This window comes from Engystomops pustulosus, chromosome 2 (genome assembly GCF_040894005.1).
Source record: "Engystomops pustulosus chromosome 2, aEngPut4.maternal, whole genome shotgun sequence".
In the NCBI taxonomy this organism is placed as follows: Eukaryota; Metazoa; Chordata; class Amphibia; order Anura; family Leptodactylidae; genus Engystomops; species Engystomops pustulosus.
In genome coordinates, this window is record NC_092412.1 from 47738277 (window position 1) to 47764680 (window position 26404).

Consider the following 26404-nt stretch of genomic DNA (forward strand, 5'->3'; position numbering starts at 1 on the left):
TACCACCAGGCTGAAGGATGGTAAACCAAGCACAAGGACATACTGGTGTGTGCCCCCTCTGGCAGCATCTGCTCTTCTTTCAGCCTCTAAGGACCTTGTTTTTACGGAAAAAGGCTTTAAACATTAAATAAATGAGCCACAGAGGCTCCGGGCTCAGTTAGTATCTACGGAGCCCAAAGCCCCTCATCATTTGCATAAACCGTAAAGTTTTTTTTGTAAAAACAAAGGCATAAGAAGCTAAAAGAAGAACAAATCCTGCCAGAGAGAGCACACACCAGCATGCAAGTGTTCTTGGTTTATAATCCTTCATCCTGGTGAGAGATTTCCTTCAAAATAAACAAAACAGTCTAAATAATCCTAAAGGGGTTTTCCTTTTTTTTTTTTTTTGCAAACATCCCTGAAGGGGCTCCTGTGGGTTACATAATCTGTTGCTTCAGGCCTTGTTATACAGAAAATGCAGAAATCCCATTCATTGTGCACCTAACAATAGAGCATAGTCCCTGCTAGCTACACAGTGAGCAGACTCGCATAGTCTGCCCCTTCTTCCAGATTGAGCAAGAATTTGCAGCCCATCTCCCACAGCAGATAGACTATTTTCTTGTCTATGGTTTCAGAGATAATCAGCTAAGAGTGAGTAAGTTATACGTGAAAGCAGCTACAGTGACAGGCTAACCTGAGAAGGATTGCAAAGAAAATGAAAGCTAATCCACACAAAGTCTAGCCACGATTTAAAGGGAACCTGAAATCAGAAATTGGCCTAATAAACCACTACCAGTATGTTGTTAAGCAGTTGAACAGATGTATAAAGTCAGGGAGGCGGAGAGTTTAACACTGAAGTCAATCCTCTCCATGACTCCATGCCACCTCATGCACCGGACTTCAGATCAGATCAATGATTTCCCTGGATGCAGGACCATCAATTACAGTGAAGCAGTGTTCTAAGGCAGGGAAAGCTTGAATTTAGTGTTAAACTCTCGGCCTCCTTGACTTCATAAAACCAACTTACATCTCACTTCAAAGTTGATTTTCTGGATGATGCCACCACACTGGACCATAAAAGAAACATCATCTAGATCTTGCAGAGCTGCTTGACAACATACTGTTATGTTTATTAGGCCAATTTCTGATGACAGGTTCCCTTTAACCCCTAGGCGCACCAGGACGTTATAGTACGTCCCCGGGGCTAGATGCTTAGCGCACGGGGACGTTCTATAACGTCCTGCTTCTGGCACCGGCTCACGAACGGAGCCGGTACCAGAAGCAGCGGCTGTCAGCTGTCTAGTACAGCTGACAGCCTGCGCTAACACCCGCGATCGGAGCCGGCTCCGATCGCGGGTGTTAACCCCTTACACGCCGCGGTCAAACATGACCGCGGCGTGTAAGTGTGTTTGAGCTGTGGATCGGATCCCCCGTGCCGCTTACCGGGGGATCCGATCCACTTCTGGGCAGCTCCGAGGACTGGCATGTGCCCCGGAGCTGCCCGGTCTCCATGGCAGCCAGACCCCTTCCGGGTCTGGCTGTAAACTGTCTGAGCATGCGCAAGCTTGCTCAGACAGTTTACACTGCTCTACAATAAAATAGTATTGTAGAGCAGTGTATTGAACTTAAACCAGTGATCAGAGCATCACTGGTTTAAGTTCAAGTATGTATAATTAAAAAAAAGTCAAAAACACTAAAGTTAACACATTAGAATAAATAAAAAATAAATACATAAAAATATAAGCCCCTAAAATGTCACTTTCCCATAAAAAAACTTAATAAAGTATAAAAAACATAAAAACACAAAAAAAACCCGCATATTTGGTATTGCCGCGTCCGTAACAATCTGCATAATAAAACAGAATTGTTACTGGACCCGCACGGTAAACGCCGGAGGAAAAAAACGCAAAAAACATTCCGAAAAAAGATAATTTTTAATTAATACCCTATAAAAAATGCTCTAAAAAGTGATTTAAAAAATGTTATGCACTCCAAAATAAGCCCACTAAAAAGAACAACTGTTCTCGCAAAAAATAAGCCCCTAACAAGATTTATCTGCCAAAAAATAAAAAGTTATGCATATAAAAAGATGGTGATGCTAAAATGAATAAGATTTTCCCCAAATTAGTTTTTATTCAGTACAATTGAATAAAATACACAAAACCCCCACATATTTGGTATCCCTGCGTCCGTAACAATCTGTATAATAAAACAGAATCGTTATTAGATCCGCAAAGTGAACCCCGTAAAAAACAACCTAAAAAAACTCTCTCTGATAAAGATGATTTTTTGTTAATGCCCTTTAAAAATGCTCTAAAAAAGTGATTTTAAAAAGTTACGCAATCTAAAATAAGACCACTAAAAAGAGCTATCATTCTTGCAAAAAATAAGCCCTTAAACAGATTTGTTAGGTGAAAAATAAAAAAGTTATGCATATGAAAGACGGTGATGCTAAAATTAACAACAATTTTGCCAAATTACTTTTTATTCAGTAAAAATGGGAAAAAATAAAAAAAATATATATAAATGAAGTATTTTCATAAACGTGGCGACCCATAGAATAAAAATAATATACTATTTTCATGCTATGGTTAACGGCCAAAAAAAAAAAACACATAAAAATTTTCCTAAAAATTGATGATTTTCATTTCCTCCACCAACAAAGAGTTAATTAAATCTCACCAATTAGCTATAGATGCCCCAAAATTATGTATTAGAAAAGTGCATCTCATGTGGCAAAAGAAATAAGCCCCTATAGGTCCTCAATAAAAAAAAGAAAAAAATTATAGCCTGTACAATGTGACATAGCAAATCTGACTTGAATGGCGCCTCCTTCCCTTCTATGCCCGGCCGTGCGCCCATACAGCAGGTCACCACCACATATAGGGTATCGGTGTACTCGGGAGAAATTGCGTATCAAACTTTGTGGAGCCTTTTTTCATTTTATCCATTACAAATGTTTAATTTTCCACCCAAAATGAGTGTATTGTGAAAAAATATTACAATTTGCAGACTCCACCTCCATTTTGTTTTAACCCCTATAAAACACCTAAAGGGTTAACAAACTTCTTAAAAGTGGTTTTTCATACGTTGAGGGGTGTAGTTTCCACAATGGGGTAATTTACGAGTCTCGCTATTATTTAGGCCTCTCAGTTTCAATTAGAAACTGAGCAGGTCCATCTAAATACAGGTTTTGGCGATTTTACAAAAAATGTGAAAAATGGCACCCAAATTCTGAGCCTCATAACATTCTAGTAAAATATGTGGAATCTGAAAAACCCATGCCAACATAAAGCAGACATTTGGGAAATGTAAGTTATGAATTTATTTGGGTGCTATGACTTTCTGAATCAAAAGTAGAGAATTTAGAACATTGAAAATAAAGAATTTTTCAAAATTTTTGCCAAATTTTGTTTTTTTTCATAACTAAACGCAAAAGATTTCATCCAAATTTTTAAACTAATTTGAAGTACAATGTGTCACGAGAAAACAATCTCAAAATCCCCTGGATATCTCATAGCGTTCCCACGCTATAACCACTTATAGTGACACAGGCCAGATTTGAAAAATGGGGCCGCGTCCTTTAGGCCAAAAGATGCTGTGTCCCGTAGGGGTTAAAGGTTTAGAACATACTCTTTATGATGATTAACACTATAACTGGTTATTATATGGCTGGCTGCTACGTTACCTCCTGCACACACAAAGAGAATTCGGGGATCAGAATCTCTCCTATCTCAGATGTAGCAGCATTTAAAATGTTATATCATTATTAAGTGTTGTAGCCGTAATGCCAGCACTTACCACCACCTTCAGCACCATCTATGTGTTTCTATAGCTTCCTACTCCTCTCTCTCCATAGGCTTCATATGGCATTTTGTAACATAAACAATCACTCCATACTGACTTGCACAATAAATTAAGAATTCAGATTGAAGCAGTGTAATAGCTTAAGAAGCAGGATGGAGGAGGAAAAGAGAATGATAAGTAAAGAGAAGGATTTTGCTTGAATAAGAAATATTACAAAGTTTGTTATATCCATTTGTACCTAAAGAGAACCTTTCACCAGGGAGCAGCTCCACAACCCACAAACAGTACCATTTAGATGTCTTTATACATGTTCCACTGATACCTCTTCTAAAAAAAAAAAAATGACTTTTATTGACGTTCCAGTCATGGAGGCGGGGAGCTGCAGTATACAGTCAAGCCACCTTACCCTCCTCACTGATACAGACACTGCTATTGGCTGAAGAAAATTCCTTAGGGAGGGGTGAGGAGCAAGCGGATTTCTCTTCACACAGTCAGTGTCACACTCACCCTCTCCTTCGTGAGGAAGTGGTAAATGATACAACAGAGCGGAGTAACACTTTCTCAGGAATTTTCTGCAGTCAGGTTAGCTGTGTCCGCATCAGTGAGGAGGCGGAGTACCTTGACTGTATACTGCAGCTCTCCGCCTCCATGGGAGGAAGAGAGGACATGAATAAAAGTCTTTTTTAAAAGAATGGTGGCTCTAATCCTGCAGATAGAGGCATCACTGAAACATGTCTAAAGACATCTAACTGTGTAAGGTTTGTGCGGGGGCATCACTCGTGACAGGTTCTCTTCAACTGTACTATGTCTTCATGAGGCGCAACGGCAGGTGTGTAATAGTCTGACCACCTCTTTTATGCAAAGGTGCTTGATCTATGTATGAAATACAAAAAAGTTTCTACAGGAGAAGTATTTTCCGTTTACACTTTTACACGTGCCGAAGGGCTGGAAAGCCGCAGAACAGTAATGTACAAGTCCATGACTGGCCCAAATATCTGAAACACCATCAGATTTCCACTAACCTCGGAAATGTTTTTGTCCGTCTCTTTTCTTTTCTCTTCCAGCTTCCGCTCGATGCCTACAATCCCGACAGCTTTTATTCTCCCTGCCTTTGTAAGGGATAAAAAAGAAAAAGGGAAGGAAGCATAAAAAAAGTTCTCACCATGTAGATGATTTATAGAAGAGAAATCTTTGTATGCTGCAGGATGTAAACTGTAAATGTCCAAAGCCAGAGAGGAGAAAACACTGGCAATGCCAATATCCGCTGTAAGCAACCAAACTAATTAACTGCTTATTCCCATCAATATTTTACAATGAACTAAAGTAATAAAAAAGAAATCATAAAACAAGTTCACACCTGACTGTCAGCCACCCATCTGTCCGTGAAGTATGAGCTCTATGTTGGCCATAATCCCTGAATTGAACAACTGACCCAGAAGTCATACAATATGATATGTGCCGCCGCCCCAAGAATCACCATGACCATACTGGGTTACATGGGGAGTGACCCAGGGCATCTTAGACTATAAACCTGCGATTTTGGGTACTGGGGCAGTTTGAAAGGAAATTTACCATCAAAATCCATCATGATAAACCAGGGACACTTACTTATAGATCCAGGCACCATGACTGTGGTAATCTTCTTATATTTATTATACATGGTCTCCCTCCTTCTAAAATCAAATTTTATAATTATGCTAAAGAGCCTCATGAGCTCTAAAAGAGGTTACCAGAGCCCCTCCATGCTCTGTCTTCACAGGCTGTTATACTTTGCAGGAGCACCACTCCCACTTTCTGAGATTACAGCAAGCAGAGGGAGGGGCTCAGGTAACGTCACCTAGAGCAAGAATAACTCATTTGCATAATTTAAAAGGTTGATTTTAGAAGAAGGAAGGTGGCCATGGATAACATATACAGGCTGTCCCCGGGTTACGTACAAGATAGGTTCTGCAGGTTTGTTCTTAAGTTGAATTTGTATGTAAGTCAAAACTGTATATTTTATAATTGTAACTCCAGGCAAAAAAAATTTTTGGTGTCTATGACAATTGGGTTTTAAAAATGTTGGGTTGTCATAAGAACCAGGATGAACAATAAAGCTTCATTACAGACACCTGTGATAACTGTTATATCTGTTTTTTGTAACCTGGGACTAAAGTACAGAAAATTACCAAAATCCAGAGGTCCGTTTGTAACTAGGGGTCGTCTGTAAGTCAAGTGTTCTTAAGTAGGGGACCTCCTGTATAAGAAGATTAGGCTAGAACACCCCTTTAAGCCTGGATTGGAACTTGGAAATGGTCTATTTTATCTGTGGCGATTCCCTGAACAGTCAATGTAGTTTATTTTTTAGTAAGTCTATAGAATTTATTAGGTAGAACATATTAAAGGATATCCTTGTTGTATTCAATTCAGCATGATGAAGACAATACTTTTCAAAATTATCTTGAGTCAGTTATTATCAGCAATGTATATCTATTTCTAAGACAAAGTAAAACCCTTCCTAAACATCTGGTAGATCAAAGCGATGGTAGTTCATTAAGATTTCATTATGTCCTGGAGTCTAATGATGAAGATGAATCAGGTAAATATGACAAGCCAACTATGTGCAGCCTCAGGCACAGTGATCATCCAAGCAGGAGAGGAACCAGCAGCGCTGAGGCCTGTACAGGCAAAGGGTGCGCAATAGTCTGCAGGGACTTGTACAGAACATCTGCCTGGTTATACAATGATGTAGAGAGGGGCAGGGTACAGAAGAACATAAGACGCTTCTAAGAGTTACCTGAGGACCTTTGCTCATCTGAATAGGAGGAGGCATCCTGGTCCACCTCTTCTGCGTCAGCTCCTCCGATAGTCGCCGATTGAACTGCAAGTTTCAAGTACACAGGAGAAATGTGTTTGCAAATATTCACTTACCATATTATTCGATCTCCCCCCCCCCCCCATAATAATGACCTATCCGAAGGTTACTCAGGACACATTCTAAACACACATCATTTACATATGCAAATAAGGTAAGTACTGCTACCTTTTTCCTGTCTGTGCAATAACTCCTACCATATAAAACACTTCAATTTTCATACATTGAATATGAAAAGATAATGTGAAATACTAATAGTGTTGATGGTCACTGACCTCAATCTGGCCATGCTCTCTAAAGGACAGCTTGACATAGGAGTAGCGGCTGGTTTGGTACGGTCCAGGTTCTTTGTTTGGAGATGGAGGATGCAGATGAACAACAATTTTTGCACTAAAAAAATAAAATAAATAAAACTTATTTAATTTTTATTTAATCATTAGAACTATGGCTCTTAGAATACTAAAATCTATTTTACATCTCTGCATAATTTCTAAGCATGTCGCACTTTGTACCCTGTCCATCCACATCGCTGTACGTGTATACACATTGTCATACAAGATAACTGAAACGCACCTATTGATGTAAATGGCGTTCTGGATCTACACAAGCTTTCCATATTAAAAGGGTTGTCCGGAGGTTGAAAAACACAGCTGCTTTCTTCTAAAAACCGCAACAGACCTCACCATTGTTTGTTTCAGCATTGCAACTCAGCTGCATAGAGATGAATGAAGACGAGTAGCAAAAAGGGCACAAACCATGCTCCGGTGTGTCGCTGTTTTTGGAAGAAAGCACCAATGGTTTTTTTTAACCTACGGACAACTTCTTTCAGAGTACACAAACATAATTGAGATAAATCTATCTTCAGACAGTGTAAGTAGTACAGCCACAAATCGTGTAATCACAACCCAACATAGTGGGGCAACGTACACCTTAAAGGGAACCCGTCACCAGAGTGCTATTTTTACCAGGGAACAGATTGCTATAGACAAAGTACTGTATAGGCCAAATATGTTTCTAAAAAATGTCTGTGTTGTATGGTGTTTGAATTACAGTAAGTGAAACTTTACCTGCCCCTTCCAGATGCTTCAGCAGAGTCCCAGAAAATTTTAAATGAAAATTTAAATGTCTGCTTTATAATATATTCACTGCTCTGCTTGTCACTCCCGGCTCATGCCAGCCCCCACGCCGATGATGTGTCCACTCACGCACAATCTCTCGCTCCAGCATCTCAGTGCAAGGAGCGTATGTGGTAGGGGGAGGGAGAGACAAGAGCCAGAAGAGCAGTGAATATATTACAGAGCAGACGGAAGTTGTCACTTGAAATTTTCCTCTCTGGGACTCAGGCTGAAGCATCCAACAGGGAGCAAGGTAAAGTTTCATATACTTTATTTCACACATCAAATAACACAGTCATTTTTTAAAAACATATTTGGCATAAACAGTACTTTGTCTATAGCAACCTGTCCCCTGATAAAAAAAACAGCTCAGTGGTGACAGGTTCCCTTTAAAGGGAACTTATCAGGGGGATCGGGAGACTAACAATCAAAAGTTCCTGATGGAACCAATGTAGCACACCCTGGCTCCACTACACATGTGCTGTAAGTTCCAGGGTGTACAACTCCAGCTTCATTGAAGCAACGAGCAGGCACAGTCAGAACGAGAGGCCTTATTGGACTCGTCTCTAGGTAAATATAAGGGTTTGTTTGTATTCTTAGTGATATATATGTAACAGAAACCTATATCCAAACCATCACATCAAAAAAAATATAAAGTCTATTATTTAACTTTAGGGTCTCTGCAAATACAATGGATTTTGAACACAGATTGGCGTGTGGAAAATCCACTGAAGATCTTTGTAAAGACATAATATAGTTACTGTGCACACCATGCAGAATATCTGGCATCATTATATACCAATCTAAATCACTCACCTCTTTCCTATTCCTCCTGCTTGTTCTTCTGAGAAAACAATCTGAGAGAGCGGAACCGCAACACAGAAATCCTGCACAGATATAGAAGAAATGAGCAGAAAGCAAAATATCATGTATATACAGACCACTAGAGCTCTGCCAAAATAATTATTCATACTAAATATACATTTATAAAGGGGGGCAGTTTTTATAGTATGTAAACGGAACTGAAAACCATCACCAAAACTTGGACGAAGGATAGTCTTTAGTCTACAAGAGAGGTTACCACAGTGCATCATGAACCATCACAAGATTGGTCCTGGAATATATCACTGGTCAGATTAATCCGGATGTCCAGTATTGGAAGCAGCACAGAAAATGATAAAAGAACAGTTCCATTCTCCGTCATCACTGAACTGTAACAGTGCAGCTTAGCTACAATTCCACGGCATAGGGCCTAACTTGCTGATCAGTGGGGGTCTCAGTGCCGAGACCCCCACAGATCGTGAAAAACGAGGGGTCCGTCAGACCCCTCGCCGCTCTGTCAGATTAATGGAGCAGACGGCACATGACCGTTCTGCTCCATTAATCTCTATGGAGCTGACGGAAATTGCACAGTGCTGCGCTCCCCAATCTCCGTCAGTTGCACCGAGATCAATGGAGCAGAACGGTCATGCACGGCCATCTGCGCCATTAGTCTGACACAGCGGCCCCTCCGTCTGACCCCTAATTTTCGCGATCTGTGGGGGTCTCAGCACTGAGACCCCCACTGATCAGCAAGTTAGACCCTATCCAAGGGATAGGGCCTAACTTTAGTTCGTGGGAAAACCCCTTTAAAAAGGTTGTCTGCTCAAACAAGTTATCCTTGATTCACAGGATGGTGGATAACTTACTGATCGGCGTTGGTCCCACTAGTGAGACCGACACAGATACATCCAGATGCGTCAGCACCATAGACAGTGCATGGAGTGTTTCTCTTGATCCATAGGGGTCCCATGGCTGGTTCTGCCACAAAACAGCAAGTTATTTCATATCCTTGTGACTGAACAGCTCCTTTAATTGTACGGTCATCAAAATCAGACGGGTTGGGGCGCAACACCTGACAACCCAATGACAATTGCACGTGTGCTGCACCGTCCCATACGGTGCCGTGAGCCCACAGAAGGGGACGTATATCGGCCCGCATATACGTCGGCTGTATATACGTCCCCCATACATGTGTGTGAATGCAGCCTAACACATATAGGAGTAAATGGTAAGGCTTACATGGTTTTTCTGGTCTCTCCATATTAGTCTGTGAGTGGTCAGGAGAAGCGTGCCACTTTCAAATTTGCTCTGTTAGAAAAGAAATAAAAATCCATAAATTAATACATTCAATTAACAGTAAGTATTAAGTTTAGACAAGTAATACAAAAAACTATTTATGCCCCCAAATAAGACTTGGATTACATGATTGTATGACAAATCATTGCATCAGTAACAAACAGATGATTCTTTTACTTATGCAACATATTTCTGAGCAGGTCGTTTATGCTGTGATATCAATTTGGAAAATGATCAACTAATGTCATATACCATAAGACAAATGCTGCCACCTAGGGGATTTATGGTGGAACAACACAACACCAAGCTTCAAGGAATTTTACAAATTTCCTGATGATTAACTATAAATGCTGCTAGTATCTCCGAGCAGTGTGGTCAGAACACAGTGTTTATCATGAGCTTGGCCCCTTAAATTCACTCAGAAAAAGTACTTTATTTTTATGCTAATGACGCACAAGTGCTTCAGGGTCTCTGGCTATTACACACCCCCTGCAGCACTTCTCCCCTGCTCCTTCTGCCAAAAATCTCACAGCAACACAGAGAATTAACGCTGCGCTGCCACAATATGTCCAACACAGAGCAGTAGGGGGAGCGCCCAGGGAGAAAAATGATCCGGGGGGGGGGGGGTACGTGTAATAGCACAAGACCCCAGCACGGCTCTAGGGACGACTTGAAGCACTTGGGCTTTATTTGCATAAAAATAAAGTTAGTTGTCTAGATAAACAAAAGGAGCACAGCTACTACTAAACTTAGTGATCTACCCAGCAGCATTAATAGTTAATAATCAGGAAATCTGATGGTAATTTTCGTTAAGAAAGAATAGGTGATTAGTTTCAGAATGACAGGGGTCAGCATCGACCAGAGCCCAGGACTTTAATAAGCTCCACTTTCTATTCCAAGGCCTGGGATGTCTCATCCATCAGTCACATGGCTTTGTTGCAGCTCAGTACTAGTAAAGTGAATGGGGTTTAGCTGCAATACCAGAAATAGCCACTATACAACCATCGCAACCCCACAATGATCATTGCCACAAGTATCTGACACACGTTAAATTTACTAAGGGGACATTCCAGTTACATCCCCTATAGTCCATTCATTCTAAAACAGAAGTCATTATCTCATATCTAGGGCCTAACGTGCTGATAAGTGGGGGGTCTTGCCCCCACTGATCACAAGAACAAGGGGTCCACAGCACCTCCGTTGAATCCCTCATCGCTCCTTGAGATTAATGGAGCAGATGCCGTGCATGTCCGTTCTGCTCCAGTCATCTCGGAGGTAGCTTAGACCCCATTGGAAAAGTCTGGCCCTATCCTGTGGATAGCTTATTTCTATAAAAATTGCGACTTTTCCCTGCAATTGTGTAAAAATTTGCAACTTTTCAAGACATCCACACCTGGAAACTTATGACAAATCAGGCGCTCCACTGAAAAAAATAACAACATGATGAACTCTGAAATGGCAACTAAAGTCGTAAATAGAAAGAGTAAAAACGGTCATTTTTACTGATCGTGTAACCACCCAGCAAAGAGTAAAGTAAGTTCTAGTCAGAACCTTTTTTCACAGATCACTCAGACTATAGCTTACAAGGATCCATGAAAAACAGATGCTAGACTGAAGTGATCTCACACCTTCACCTGCAGGAATGCTAAAACCTGCTGCTGATTTACCTAAAAATCAGAAGCAGAAATTTCAAGTCTTCTTGACCTGCTATGGGTCCCAATTCCAATGTTGCAACGTTTTCCTGTGTTTTAAAGCATATCCATCTTTTCACTAAATTTTCTTATTTGTGTAGGGAGACATTTTTCTAATTTAGTTTATTTGGAGGGGGGGTTTGATGTTAATAAAGAAAAAATTTTCCTTGAAAATTTCCCTTGCCCTGTTCTGTAAATGACCATTGCTATGCAAAAGTCGTCTTCATCCTGTGCTATAGAGAATGAAGAGGGCTCACTGATACAGTATAATGTCTGCACTCTCCCGGATGCTGCCTACATAGATATCTCCTTGCACTTAGAAAACTATTTATTCTTAATTTAGACTTTATTTAGTCAGCTCTGATAGCCGACATCGTCTCGTCACACACTAGCAATCTGCCGGGAGGGAGGAGAGATGGACAGTGAGTCACCAGAGGTCACTGTGTGTTACAGTCAGACAATGACATTTTATAGTAAATCTGAAGTTTTCCACTGACTGACACAGTGACCTCTAATGACTCACTGTCCATCTCTCCCGGAAGATCGCTAGTGTGTGAAGGGACGAGGTCGGCTAATGTATAGCACAGGATGGCTTTTCCATAGCAACGGACATTTACATAACAGGGAAGGAGAAGCTTTCAAGGGAGATTTTGAATAACAGCTGACAAAATCCCCTAATAAATTAGAAAATTGTTTTAAAGCACATTCCCTATACATATATACAAAAACTAAGTGAAATTATGTTTACGCTTTAAATCCTGGGGGTTGCGGTACCCACTTCAAACTACCACAGGCCTCAGTGGCATGACTGATTGGTAGAAGCAGACCCCCAAAACTTCTGGCGCACTTGTTAGTACCAGAGAAATGAAGAAGCTGCGACAGAAGGGGAACAGGGTAAGTGCATTTTTTATTATGATACCCCTGCCCCAGCTATCAGGGGGTTATGCATGATTACCAGTAGACCCTCTGCCATTCGCAGCAATCCTTTGTCACTGATTTCACTACTGAAAACCTAAATAGCACAAATCTGTACAATCATGTAATTATATCACAGTAAACATTCACTGCACACAGGAACAGCTGGTTTCTAGCAGGGCTAGCTGGGTGGAAGTTGCTGCAGGGCACTGTACACACGGTGCGGTTGCTAAGTCGTAGTGTCCCCACCTTGTCCTCCCCATCTGACAGGCGCACCCCCCGCTGCTGGATCACCAGGGTCTCATCGATCTCTAACAGCCCCGAACACCACGAGAAGCGGTCCATGTCCTGCCGCTGGTGACACCCGGAAGCCGCAGGAACCAGCTGATGACGTCAGAGTCACATGATCAGTCACCTGAGCGGGCGGAGCCAATCGCCGGCTAGTTTGGCGATAGCTTCTACTTGTATCACCTAAATGGGGACTGTGTTGTGCTGTGTCGCCGTCTTAAGGCCATACTATAGGTTGATTTCTGTGTCAACCAATCAGCATGTCACGTCGCATAAAACCGCACCCTGTGAAAGAACAATTTCTAATCATTTACATAACCCGCGTGTCACTACCTTCATTACCCTTTTGAAAATAAAAATTTAAATTACATTTTAAATTAAATTACATAAATTACGGTGCAGCTCGCAGTGCGCATGCTCAGAAAACAAAATCGCCACACGCCCGGACTTGTGGTCAGTGTGGGCTCTGCTTAGGCGGTTATGTACGTCACGTGATGTCAACTTTGAACTGATTCGCCGACTGGCGACAACAAACATGGTCTGTGAGGTTTCAAGGAGCCTATCACAGGCCTGGACGTCCTCCGGGGAGAGCTGTGATTGGCCAGTACGCGAGACGCTAACTCAGTGCGGGGCGGTCACTGAGGGGCTGGCGGCTGCGCTGTGCTGCGGGGACAATTCAAAAAGTGAAGGCGGATAAAGAACAGACATGAGCGCGGTACCGCATAACCAGCGTCTGAAGCCCGGACACCGAGGTGAGCCAGGGGCACCAGAGGGGGCAATAACATCTGCCCTATGGAGGGTGAACGCTCAGTGCTACCTTGTCGTTGTATTGTCTCCTATGTATATGTGCGGCTGCTGTGTTAACCATACGTGTGTGTATTGAGCACAATCCTATATGTATACAGTGCTGGGGGTAGTCCTTGTTATTAGCATGCACCCCCAGCACATGTCATGTTATGTTATGGCCTCACATGGAGGGATCCAGCACTTTTTCTCAAGGGAAAAGAAAAATTGTATTTTAGATGGTTGTACTAATACCCTGACAGATCTGTCCCTGTGTCTGGAAGATGGATGCATCCTTCTACAACACAGTAGACTGCATACAACTACCTACCACCACCTGAACCAGGGGTGTTCCCATCTGGGACACTTATAGTAGATCCTAAAGATGGGGAAAGAAAAATAAAGCGGCTGTCTGCCATAAAGGGAACCTGTGAGAGTAATTCGGGACACTAAACCACCCACAGGTCCTTATGGATCGGTGGTTTAGTGTCCCAATACGGTCACACAAAAATCATTTCTACTTGCCAGCATCTGTGTGTTGCGGCTAGTGAGGGCGGCATAGTACACCCCAGCCTCTCTGTGCATGCGCCAGCATTTATTACATTGAGGCCCCCCAATTATGATAGACTGATCCATTTCCATACAGACTCTTACTTGGTTTAGTTTCCTATATCGACCTGACCGGTACTCTTTAAATCGGTTGTCCAAGAGTAAGAAAAATTTCTGAGGAGGCAGGGGAGAGGGCTTCACAAAAAAATTAATTTGTACTTGCCTTTTCCAGCGCCTCCCGCTCAGTGTCCCCAGTGCTGTGCTCCAAGAACTTCCATGCCCGGAGTTCTTGGAGCGGGTCTCCCTGTAAACTGACAGGGGCACAGCACGGAGGAACCGCAGCCCCCGACAAGTTACGTAAAAATGTTTTGGTGTTTTTTTTTTGTTTTTGCAGCCCTAACAACTAACTTTGTTTCTTTATTTTCTATATCAGAGGAAAGAAAAAAGAAACCAGAGGTTTTTGTAGCCAGGAAAACCAGCGTTCAGAAGCAAAGTGACAGACGGCCTGACGTGAGGTGAGAGATTGTATTATACAGCCTGTTCATCCCCTGCTGGCTGTCATTATGTGGTGACTAGTGCCCTAGGGCTTTGCATGCGCCAACCAGACACAACCAAGGAAATCTTTTTACACGACTGCTATGGCACAATGTCCACCTATTGTTTTTATTGTCTAGCTTCTCCTGTGCCAAAACTTCACTTTAACCTGTTAACGCTCAGTGTCCGATATATCGGACGCTGAGCATGTTGACTTAGCATCAGTATTGCAGAGTATTATCATGAACAAGCAATCATTCTGAAAATACGGAAAATCGATGTTCGATTTGTAAGCCAAGTGACATCAAAATAAATTATCCAGACATTTCAAAAATGATGAAAATGTAAAGTAGACATATGGGAAATGTTATTCAGCAAATTATTTAGGTGGTAAATCGGTCTGCCTGAAAACGCAATGATTTCGACAATGGCAAATTTTTCAAAAACAAACATAATTTTTTTTCTTCTTTTTTTTTTTTTTTTTTGGAAAATAAATGCAAAACTTATCAGCCAAAATTTACCACTAAAATGAAGTACATAATGTGAGTAAAAAACAATATCAGAATCACTTTGATAAGTAACAGCGTTCAAAAGTTATAACCATATAAAGCAACGCAAGTCAGAATCCAAAAAAACGGGCTGAGCCTTAAAGGGGTTATCCGGGTTGAAAAATTTTTTTATGGCCGGGCTGGGGAGGGCTATTTAAACATGTACTTACCTCCTCTGGCGCCGCTGATGTCCCGCGGCCGGTCTTCTCTGTGCGCCGGTTTCATTACACCGGCGCACAGGGAGCTGCCGGCCGGATGCTCCCATGTGCACCATCTCCCAGCGCTTACAACGCTGAGAGATAGGGACGGATGGGAGGAGCCGTCCACAGCGCGGACCGGAAGCTCCCTGTGCGCGGCTTCCGTGCCCCTGTTTGTTTACAGGGGCACGGATCGGAGTGACCGCGGCGCGGGACATCGGCGGCGCCGGAGGAGGTAAGTCCATGTTTATTATGTTTAACTATCCCTCCCCAGCCCGGCCATAAAAAAATTTTTAAACCCGGATAACCCCTTTAAGCTACAAAATGGCTGCGTCCTTAAGGAGTTAACCTTATGTAAATTTGGCCGAAGTGTTTTGGCAGAGCACCTCAAGGCTCCGGCTCCATGGACCCAAGAGTGATGTAACTGAAGAAGAAAGGATGAGAAAAGGCAGTGGAAGTGTACAGGGGTAATTGTTACTGTTATGGTACTGGAGCCCACACAGGTTCTGCTAATATCCTCTCAAATCATTTCAGTCTAATTTCCATATTTCCAAAGTTTGCTTTTGGCACAGAAGAAGTGGCTGTAAAATAAAAACAAAAAAATGTGTGGGCAGATAAATCAGGGTGATGGATTCCCTTTTACAACTGACATGATCAGTAGTATCTCACTAATGACTAATGTCTTCTTGTGACATGTAAGTTGGGTTGTGGTGGATTTCTTATTTACAGCCTCCACCATCTAACCGTAGGATCTGTAGCTCCCTGTACGCACATGCAGCCCTTTTCTTGGATGTGTTTGTATTCTATTTCTATCCAGGGTGCTCCACACACCAATAAAAGGGAATCTTTAGTGAACAGACTCTATGTAAACCCCTAGTCGCACTCTTAATCTGGGGCTTATAATATTAACAAACCTTTCAATACCCCCTGTTTCTTGTCTGCAGCATTTTTGCCCTTCAGTGTCCCATCTGATAAATAATTGTGAGGAACTTTGGAATTGGTGGGAAGTTTACCAGCAGGGTTTTTCGACCCATCTTTATCTTTTTGTCAAGACCGCCAGATAGCCCCTTAAAGGTTGCCAGTATGTCCCTGACATGTGATTCACCAACTCTTCTTTCTTTTTGTAACTCAGGTCCCCATTAATGGAAAGGTCCAACAGGGACCTTCAAAAGAAGTCGGAGCAAATCAAGACACTGAAGAAGAAAATGGTAAGATGAAAGGCCTGAAATTATATCAAAGTGTTTTGCTGTAAATGGTATCCAGTGTGACCAAACCTAAATGTCATATGGTAACTACAGTATTGCTAAAACTTTTATCTGGCTATATCAAAATTTCTCATTGGTGTTTGTTCTGACAGCCATATCCCCCAACTCCTCCCCCCATCAGTTGACATCAACTTGTAAAATTACCATGAATGTATGCTTCATAGCTTGCTATAGTACAAGCCTTTTCCAGAAGTCTGCAATACAGGACAGCTAAGGGAGCTGTGACCCTGTTCTGGAGGGCCCTCACATTCATACCTTAGGATCACAGATTTAAAGGGAACCTGTCATCAGAAATTGACCTAATAAATCACTAGTAGTATGTTGTCAAGCAGCGGAGCAGATTCTAGATGCTGTTGCTTTTATGGCCTTCTGTGGTGACATCATCCAGAAAAACAACTTTGAAGTAAGATGTAAATTAGTTTTCTGAAGTCGAGAAGGCGGAGAGTTTAACACTGAAGTCAAACATTCCCTACCTTAGAACACCCCTGTCACTGTTATTGATCTGAAGTCCGTGCTTGAGGAGGTGTTCAGAGGCAGAGAGAGCTTGACTTCAGTGTTAAAGGGAACCTGTCACCAGGGACCTCATTTTCATTAAAGACACATTGTAAAAGCCCATGACACCTCCAGTACAAAAATGCCTCTCTGCCTTTTCTAAGCACTTGCAGTACAATATGATTGTGTGTTATAACTTACTCTTGCATCCTGACAAAATCCTGGGGTAGTCACAGGGGTTGGGCATTGGTTTGGATGCATTTCAAAAAACAACATGTGACTTGTCTGAGCTGCAGGCTGTCCTCCATCTTTGTGCTCCTGTACAGCTTGTCCCTCCCTCACTGATGTCAGGCTGACCAGGCTGTGACCTCCTGAGAAGGAGCAGGAGGAGTGAGTAACACAGACAAGTCACATGTTGTTTTTTGAAATGCATCCAAACCAAAGTCCAATCCCTGTGACCACCCCAGGATTTTGTCAGTGTGCAAGGTAAGTTATGACTCGCCATTATATTGTAATGCAAATGCTTAGAAAAGGCAGAAAAGCATCTAACTTCAAAGTTGAATTTCTAGATGATGCTTTTACACTGAGGCATGAGAGAAATATGATCTAGGAGCTATTCAACTGATCGAAGATATACTGCCATTGGTTTATTAGGCTGATTTCTAATGACGGATTCCCTTTAAGTTACCTTGATGGGAAAGCCTCTTTAAATTCTGTGTACTTTATACCTTGTAATATTGAATTTTGCAGATATACAAGAATTGTTTTATATTCTATCTTTTATTACCTTCAAGGCTGAACCTGTAAATAAAGAAAACATCCGGCCTCCTGTAAATAAAGATGGGAAAAGTGTGACTTTAACCCAGTCATTCCTGAAAACAAAAACTCTCAAGGAGAAGCAATTGAAAGATGACAAGACAAAATTGGAAACTGCAAATGAACCACCAAAACCAACTAAACCTGTTCTTGGTGCTTATCGGGGAAAAATCATCCAGTCTAAAATTAATTCCTTCCGGACGAATTCTGAAAATAATAATCTACCTGAAAAAAATAAAACTATGGATAAAAGGCAAGTGAAGAGGCCTCTGTCTAATGTATCTGTTCCTTCTAAGATGACGATGAGACCACCTGCCAATGATGTTAGACCAAAGAGGCCGATTATTCCTCCAGTCTCTTCTCAGACAAGACCATCCACTACTCTCCCCAAGAGCAAGGTGGAGCCGGCAGCTGTGCGGAGGACCACACTAATTCTTACCCAACGTGGACCAATTCATCAGAGGCCACAGCAGGCACAGCCAGATAAACCTCCATTGAAAACTGCGGCTGTGAAGAATAATACAGTAGTGGCGAGTACAAAAAAGTCTTCTGGAGCTGTGAAAACCCTGCCAGAACCTCAGAATACCAAGACTGCCCCTAAAGTGCCAACAGACTGCAAATTCCCAAAAGTTAAAGAGTCCGCTGAAGAACGGAGGTATGTTTGCTTTATATAAAATTTTTGTTTTTTTAGTGGAAGGAATTTGAATTTGTAAAATGGACTCTGCCAGCTCCTAAATTGCCCCAAAAAGCACTTTGTAAGCTATCAAGACACACTATTTCGGTTACCCATGGATTGTTAATTTATAGAAAATTCTGTCTATCTTTACACTCTGTGCATCAGGAGAGGGGCCATGTCTGCTGTTGGACACTAGTATCGCCTCCTTGCACAATAAATTAAATCCTCCTTTAAAAATAGACATAAGTTCAGGCATGATGCTAGTACATTGAAAATCTAGTTTATGTAAGGGTAATGATGTCAGATTGGAAGTGGGTAAAATATTTCTAGAAAATTTAGAACGTGCCGGTCACGATGCTTCCTATACTTGTGGGTGACTTAGGAGCTGTGCATCCGTCATACAGGTGCTGCTTGCTTTCCCCTGCAGTGAGCAGTGCCTGTTCTTCAGTCTGTACACAAACAAAAGAAAGACCGTGAGCCAATGAGTCAATTGCTATATCTTCAAAGAGGTGTCCTTCTGTTAGGTTAGGTTTTGCTGGTGGCCAGACTTCAATAAGCTCCTCCTCCTGTGTCGAGAAGTAGGTGTATACCTCTGCCACAGATCACAATGAATTCTATACTCTCTGGCATTACGCTTGGTGTGAAGTCTTCTCTGCGCTAAATGTAATACTAGAGCATATATAATCCATTGTACAAATATGTCTGTAACTGCTGTTGAACTGAACCTGTCTCAGTCTTGAAATGCGTTTTCATATCAGCTTGTTTAATGAAATGAAAGAAAATTCTCCTATGAGGAGATGTTCAGTCTTGTGATCTGTGCCTGTGTAAGGCGTTATTCCCATATACACCTACTAAGGGTGGATTCAGACAAACATATGTATGTGTCCAGCACATTGGAGAGGAGGAGGGGTGACCCTCTCTACAGAGATGCACAGCCGTGCACACTGGGAAAGATAGAACATGTCCCATCTTTTCCCTGTGTACGGAGTGGTACATGCACCACCGCATCAATCCGTGCGCCTTTTGCCGTCTAAGGCCTAGGTCTGTACACAACAGATGGATAGGGAGCAAAGGCCCAAACGTTGCTCATTAGATACTTGGAGAAGAGGCTAAAATGTAACTCATTATATACAGTTCATCTCTGTAAGAAGATAAAGTTTCCTTTGTATTTGTAACTACTCCGTCACTGTTAATATAAATAGCTTTTCCCTGTTTTCTTTCTGTTGTCTGTGTACAGAAGGAGTTTTGATTATTTAGGTTTGTTGTCTATTTTATAGGGCACGTCTGGCACAATGGAGACAATCTAAAGGAATATTCATAAAACGCCCGTCAATGGCTGTTGTCCAACCTTCAACGCACAAACAGAAGCCAGAGATTAAAAGTGAACCGGAGGAGCCAAAGCGAGAAACTCGTCAGCTGTACTGGGCCGCCCTGGCAGAAGAAGATGAGCAGATGCATTTCACTCGAAAAGTGAATCAGATCTTTAAAGAATGCCAGAAGTTAATAGATGAGGTAAAAGCAATTTACCTTATATACTCGAGTATAAGCCTAGTTTTTCAGCACAAAATTTGTGCTCAAAAACCCTAACTCGGCTTATACTCGAGTCAACTAAAAACATAAAGACAAAACTCACCTTTCTGACGTCACCCATAGGTCCTCTTCTGTCTCAGACTATGGGGGACGTCGGAAAGATGAGTACAGTGTTATTTTTTTTCCTACTACAGGGGCTGGGAAGGTTGTATGCTACAGGGGTTGGGCAGGCTGTATGCTACAGGGGCTGGCAGACTATATACTGGGAGGCTGTAACCAATGCATTTCCCACCCTCGGTTTATACTCGACTCAATACGTTTTCCCAGTTTTTTTCATGTTGAAATTATGGGTCTCGGCTTATACTCTGGTCGGCTTATACTCGAGTATATACGGTAACCTGTTTTCTCATTAAACACACTTATCCGTTTTTGCTTGGAACCAAACGCTTGGCACAAGTCTCCTTGAGTAGCGCTCACCCCTCCTCCTCCTCCCGGCCACGTGCTCCGATCTGGGCAAGCTCAACGTACCCTAACCCCTGGGATAAGACATTGGTCTTTTATCATGCAGATAGGAAATAAAACATTTAATAAACTCCATGTCCAACAAAGGCTAAAGTAGTAAAATGTCATATGTTTAGGTTTTTATTAGAATAAATTGCACTATTTTTACCAGAATAAATCTTTTATTAGGATTGTTCCTTATAACAACAATAGTGCTACACAAATCTGTATTATGTCTCAATATAACATTATGTTCTGTGTGAATTCTGAACAGGGTTGTCCAAGGGATGAAGTTCTCTCACTACTTGAGAAGCAAATGCAAACCCTTCCAGAAGCCAAGAAGCTTTCTGGATATTGGGAATGTCTTGTGCGTCTTGAGAAACGGGATGGGGACCTCGATAAAGTAATTGAAGTGTGCGAGCAGGGCGTGGCTACTTGTGCTCAGGTAAGTTCAGGCAAAATTCTGGGAATTCAACCCATGAACTAATAGTCAGTAAAAGGCTCATATTGTGTTTTATGAATTTATAAAATTTTCCCATTTTAGCCTTCTTCAGAGCTTAAAGTCATTCTTGCTGAAGCCATGGAGCAGCTGAAGCCTGGCCCAGGTATGTTTTCTTTTTCTTGTCAAATTCCCAATACGCTGTAACTGAATGCTTTTACAAGTGTCTTTCATAGTATCAGAGTAGATTAGGTTAAATAAAGATGCAGGTTCATCGATTCCACCTTTATAGTCCTTCAAGGAAGTCCACCATCAAAATCAAGTGACATAAACCTTGGGAAGCTCTCCAAAGAAGTTTATTCACCAACAGTGAGAAGCTTAAATGTTGGTGAATAAACCCATCCTACTTAGTTGGAGTATTATGTACCTTTTTAGGGTTGCACAATGCATCAAAATCTTGGTACTTATACGTATGGTTCAGTACCAGGTTTCTATTACCTGCTGCATTTTTTTTCTTCTTTTTTTTCACATTGTTTTTCTTTCTACTTCTTGCCCTGCCCAGTTGGTTGTCTAGCAACATTTGAAAAAATAAAACTCTGCATACGGATATCATGCATGTGCCATTCATTTTTTTTTTCATTGACTTCTACGGATGTACATGGTGCGCATGCGAGACAAAATAACGCATACTGCTTTTTTTTTTTTTTTCTTGCTAGCTGCACATCTGTGAAAAAATGGACATGTGAACAGACCCATAGGAACCAGTGGGTTCTCTTTGCCATTTGCAAAAAAAAGGATAGCACACTGACATCAAAAACACCCATCTTAGATGAACTCTCAATGATACTGTTTTAACTATTTTATATTAACATTACCAGGATAACCTTTACAACACGTATATTACACTGTCATAAAACACTAAAACCTCCTGGCAAATCACTGGTGACCATTACTGATTGCAAATGTGATCAGGCTGACCGCCGTCCCCAGGGTGGGGGGGGGGGACTGCTCCTTTCCAGTCCCTCCCATTTGGCAACTGCCTAGTCACACAGCAGATGCTAATGAAAGGTACAATATAACATATCTTTTTTTTCTGTAAAACCAATTTTGAATACAAAAACACTTTGGCAGTGTATGTACTATGCTCTGTGGGGACTGGGGGAGTGCTAGAAATGGGTCTCCTGGTGACAGGTTCCCTTAAATAAAGTGTTCAAGTTCACCGACGCAACAGTCAATGTCCATGAGGTGCCTAAGCACCGTGTGCAGTTAAACGTTCAGCAGATTAGTAATGTGGATAGGGGATGGTGTAGTGTTCAATGGACAACCCCTTTAACTAAAAAAAAAAAAAAAAGAGATCAAGCGTGTTCTGTGATCTGCATGTAATTCTATTTATCTGTAACTACAGGGGAAAGTGTGAAAAAAGAAAATGAGGATGATCTGAAAAGCGAGGAGATAAATACTGAAGTAAAGGATGAACCTGAGGAAAAGCCTGTAAAAGGGAAGAGAAGGAGAGGCAAAGCTCGAGCTGTGAAACATGAACCAACAAGCCCATCCACATCTGACAAGCCGCCCCGGCCAGAATGTACACCAGAAAATGGAACCACAACATCATCAGTCATAAGATTTAACATTCGTGCAACGCCACAGTTGGAAAAGTAAGAGCAGTGCTGTTATTAAAAAATGAATTTATTTGCTGTATGTGATATGTCCATGTATTTTGCGCCTCCATTGAGTTGGTCTAGTTTGCTGCACCACATCATTGAATTTTATTGCGCAAGGCTATTTTCTGGTGCGCCTTTGTCCTTTTACCGATGACACTCCATTTTAGGAGGAGTCACAAACTGAACAGGTGAATCATACTTGGGGTGCGATCACATGTCGCATTAACTCGTGCATTTTTAAACAACTTGAAGCAGCTAAGAAGATGAGATTTGCTTAGTTACATTGCTGTCAAAGTTGCTTTTGCAAAATGCATGCTGTAATGCGATGTTAACACACATTTTGTTACCGCTATGTTTACATACACATTAACATTGTTGTAATGCATGTGTATTGAAAACACAATGGTGACAGTAATGTTATTGGGCAAATCTCCTGTTCTCAGCTGTTGTGATGCATTTTTAAAAATGCAAGCTTAAACCCAACGTGTGAACAATTTATGTAGCAGGTTTCCCCATGAAAATCAAATTCACATGTTCGGTTAATGTCTTTCACCTGTTGGGGTACAATTACACGGGGCGTTCACATTCCATTTTTAAACAGAATGCAAAGACCGTTCCGAGGTAATTTTCCTCATTGCATTAAGGGTGCAGTCACATGTGGCGTTTGGCTGTTGAAATGCGTTTTGAAACGAATGCATTAAAGAGAGATTTGCTAATTTAATTGATGTTAACGTTTATAAAACGCATCCCTTAGCGCAATTTTGCCATGTGCATTATCAGTTGCATTTTGTAAATACAAATGTTAACATCAATTTAATTTGGCAAAACTTCAGCTGTTTCAATGTGTTTTGAAACGCACGCGTTAAACGCCACATGTAACAGCGCCCTGACATTACGATTTAGGTTAACGCCTCCTACAAACAGTTTTTGCATTCCGTTTTAAAACGCAATGCCATGTGTGAGCAAAGCTTTAAATTTAGAAACTGTGCCTCAAACTGATATCAGTGCTCTTGTGATCCAGTTTAAACTGCAAGGTGTGAACGCACCCTGATTTATACTCCAACCTGTGGTACGAGTTGCAGAAGTATCCCTCCAGTTTCAGATGAAATGTGCATTGCCACTACTTGTTACTAGTATTTGTATAGCCATGCTCCTATGATCTTACGGTTTTAACCTGTTTCTGTTCAGAATGAAGCAACAACACATAAATGAAGGAGAATCCAGTATCCAGAGCTACAAATTTCTCACCCCTGTCAGACGCTCAAGTCGCCTGGAACGGAAATCTCACAGATTACCGGACATGCTGAAGGACCATGATCCCTGTGTCGCTGGCATTGATCAATTGCAAGAGCTGGAGGACTCTGACACCTGTGCCAACGCCTACATCTTACGGAAAAACCGGGCACTAGATGAAGTTTCTGCAAAAAGTGCTAGTAAAAAAGGAGTAACCCCTGAAGACTAACACTTTTTTTTTTTTTAACGCCTCTCTCTATAGCCAAGATGCTCCTCTGCACAATACACTAAATCATCTTTGTTTTTATATGTGGTATTGTCCATCCTCCATCTGTCTGATGCTTTTTAAGTCTATCATCTCTAAACCGTGAGTTTAAAAGCTTTTATGCAATCAGATCCATCAGTCCAACAATGGCTGCCTTCCCTTTGGACCAATACCGAGCAGACGTTGATGAAAATAATAATCCTCACATATATGCTGGTTGCCTACTGCGGAGGCGGCCATCTTTTTTTTTTCTTCACTTGCACAGCAGTTTTACCAGTTTCTTAGGCATAATTGGCTGCACATAAGATGACATTTGGATAAGTATTCATCTGTTGGCGCTCCAATGACGCCCAAAAATGGCATGATCAGCCATACATTGCTGCAGCTTCTGTCATTTTAAAGGGACTTTACTACTCAACCCTGCAAAAGAATTCAATGTAAATTGTGCACAATTTGGGTTCATTACAAAAAGTCTCTCAAAGTGCCTTTTTATCTGGAGAAAAAAAAATATATTGTATACTGTAATTTATGAAATATTTATCAAATCTTAAAGGCTACAATTGGGCCAGTTCCATTTTTAATATTTTTAACTTCATAGATAAAGCCAAGTCTCAATATTTCAGAGTTGTTCGGTGACACTGACTTTAGAAGAAGGCGGCCATGTTTTTCTTATTCCCGACAGCTCAGCAAAGGTAGTGTGCCATAAATGACCAAACCACTCACACGGATACAGTACATGATTGTGGGCCAGACTTTACAGGAGTGTGCATAGGGTCATTTTTAGCACTAATACACAGATTTTGCTGTTTTTAAATGGAGTTTCACACCCTTATTTTGCTTGTAACCCGTTCCATGTACTACCCAGAAAAACTTTCTTTTAATGTGTATATTTCTAAATATTAAACTGTACATTATCCTGCGTTTTTGTGTTTTTTTTGTTTGTTAGTAGACCTAAACCCTTTGACTGCTTTATAAAAAATTCTTCATTTGGACAAATCCATTTTTACTGGAATCTCTGTTGCCAAGTATGTGATCTCTAGGTTTTATCGTGGAACGGTTTTGGATTGCACACTAAAACCTGTGTGCCACGCTAAATGTATTGATCTCTGCTCCAAATTGGATATTAATATATAAATATATTTATGTGTATGCAAAGAATCACACAGACAAAGCCAAAGGACATGATAAAGGACAATTATCATATGCTGGTGCTTCCGCCTCTTGATGTATCAGGACCAGTGGTGGATTGGGACAAACAATCGCAAGTGCTAGCAATAAGATAGCATTTGCGATAATTTCAGGGCCTCGTGATAAATAAGCCCCAATGTCTCTAAGTTTCTCTAATTTATTATTGAACTACAGCGTATTTATCTAGCAGAAGAGGGAGGAGCCTTCTTAGGTACTGTGCTTGGTTGTGATTGGCTTATCCTAACTTGGTCATGTTTCCGCATATGCACAGATACAGAGATATAATGAACAACATATCATGAGATATTGATATAAATGAGGCTCCGATCTTCCTTGCAGTGTATGGAGGAGAAAAGCTATGTACCCCCTTCAAGGCCGTGTTAAAGATGTTGTTGTCTTGAAGGTCATAGCACTCAGACACCATCCTGCATAGCTTCAGTATAGGAAGCTGAGTTTCTCTCTTGAATAACTTCAACCAGAAGATATAGTCATATCCATAACAATTCCACAGTGTAAACACATGCCTGATTTATCTCTGTGGTTGATATATGAGGCATGAGAGTGTTGGGTTTTTTTGAGAAAGGGCTCACAGGCATATTGCATACAGGCAAACGCCCACCGATATTAACCCTGTAAATCCCACCAGCAAAGCTGCTGGAGGCATTTAAATCCACATGCCGCCATAATGGATTTGATCGCTGCCCCCTGTAAAGTCATCAAGGGGCAGCAATCGGTTACTATGACAGTTTTGGGTCATGGAAAGAGCTGTAGTATATGATATGATCAATCGGACAACCTAGGGTTAAAGTCTTGACTTGTGGTAACATTGTGTTTCCGTTGTGGACATTTAATGTGATCGCAGTGGAAACCTTTGTATTGTGTCTCAAAATGCAAAGTGTGAACAGGGCCTCAAAGACACTTTGCCCAACACACAGACTGAGAGGAGTGGCTTTATTGGAC

At 41.4% G+C, this 26404-nt stretch overlaps 2 protein-coding genes across 3 annotated transcripts in view; one reads left to right on the top strand and one right to left on the bottom strand.

Annotated features, from left to right (window-relative positions):
* VPS36 (vacuolar protein sorting 36 homolog) overlaps positions 1 to 13226 on the bottom strand; it is a 28972-nt gene extending 15746 nt beyond the window's left edge. Inside the window, exons 1-6 of one of the 2 annotated variants that reach the window (XM_072134482.1) lie at positions 13154 to 13226; positions 9817 to 9885; positions 8572 to 8642; positions 6916 to 7030; positions 6563 to 6646; positions 4809 to 4895 (exon numbers count right to left, since the gene is read on the bottom strand). In XM_072134482.1, coding sequence (XP_071990583.1) covers positions 4809 to 4895; positions 6563 to 6646; positions 6916 to 7030; positions 8572 to 8642; positions 9817 to 9885; positions 13154 to 13183 — 456 coding nt within the window. In that variant the 5' untranslated portion in view covers positions 13184 to 13226. Of the gene's footprint in view, positions 1 to 4808; positions 4896 to 6562; positions 6647 to 6915; positions 7031 to 8571; positions 8643 to 9816; positions 9886 to 12728; positions 12939 to 13153 lie in introns of those variants that run through there. The other variant, XM_072134481.1, reaches the window with a different exon arrangement.
* On the top strand, positions 13198 to 25175 carry CKAP2 (cytoskeleton associated protein 2). The gene is made up of 9 exons (XM_072134480.1): positions 13198 to 13519; positions 14533 to 14614; positions 16511 to 16586; positions 17930 to 18606; positions 19905 to 20139; positions 20933 to 21103; positions 21203 to 21263; positions 22503 to 22752; positions 23947 to 25175. The coding sequence occupies exons 1-9, from the start codon at positions 13474 to 13476 to the stop codon at positions 24218 to 24220; spliced, it is 1872 nt and encodes a 623-aa protein (XP_071990581.1). The 5' UTR covers positions 13198 to 13473; the 3' UTR covers positions 24221 to 25175.
* Positions 25176 to 26404: the final 1229 nt, after the last annotated feature.

Bases quoted from the DNA above. Each gene is read 5' to 3' on its own strand.
- CKAP2 (XM_072134480.1), top strand. From the start codon at position 13,474: ATGAGCGCGGTACCGCATAACCAGCGTCTGAAGCCCGGACACCGAG. The intron at 14,615-16,510 runs GTGAGAGATTGT...TTTGTAACTCAG, and splicing joins GACAGACGGCCTGACGTGAG to GTCCCCATTAATGGAAAGGT. The intron at 20,140-20,932 runs GTAAAAGCAATT...AATTCTGAACAG, and splicing joins GCCAGAAGTTAATAGATGAG to GGTTGTCCAAGGGATGAAGT.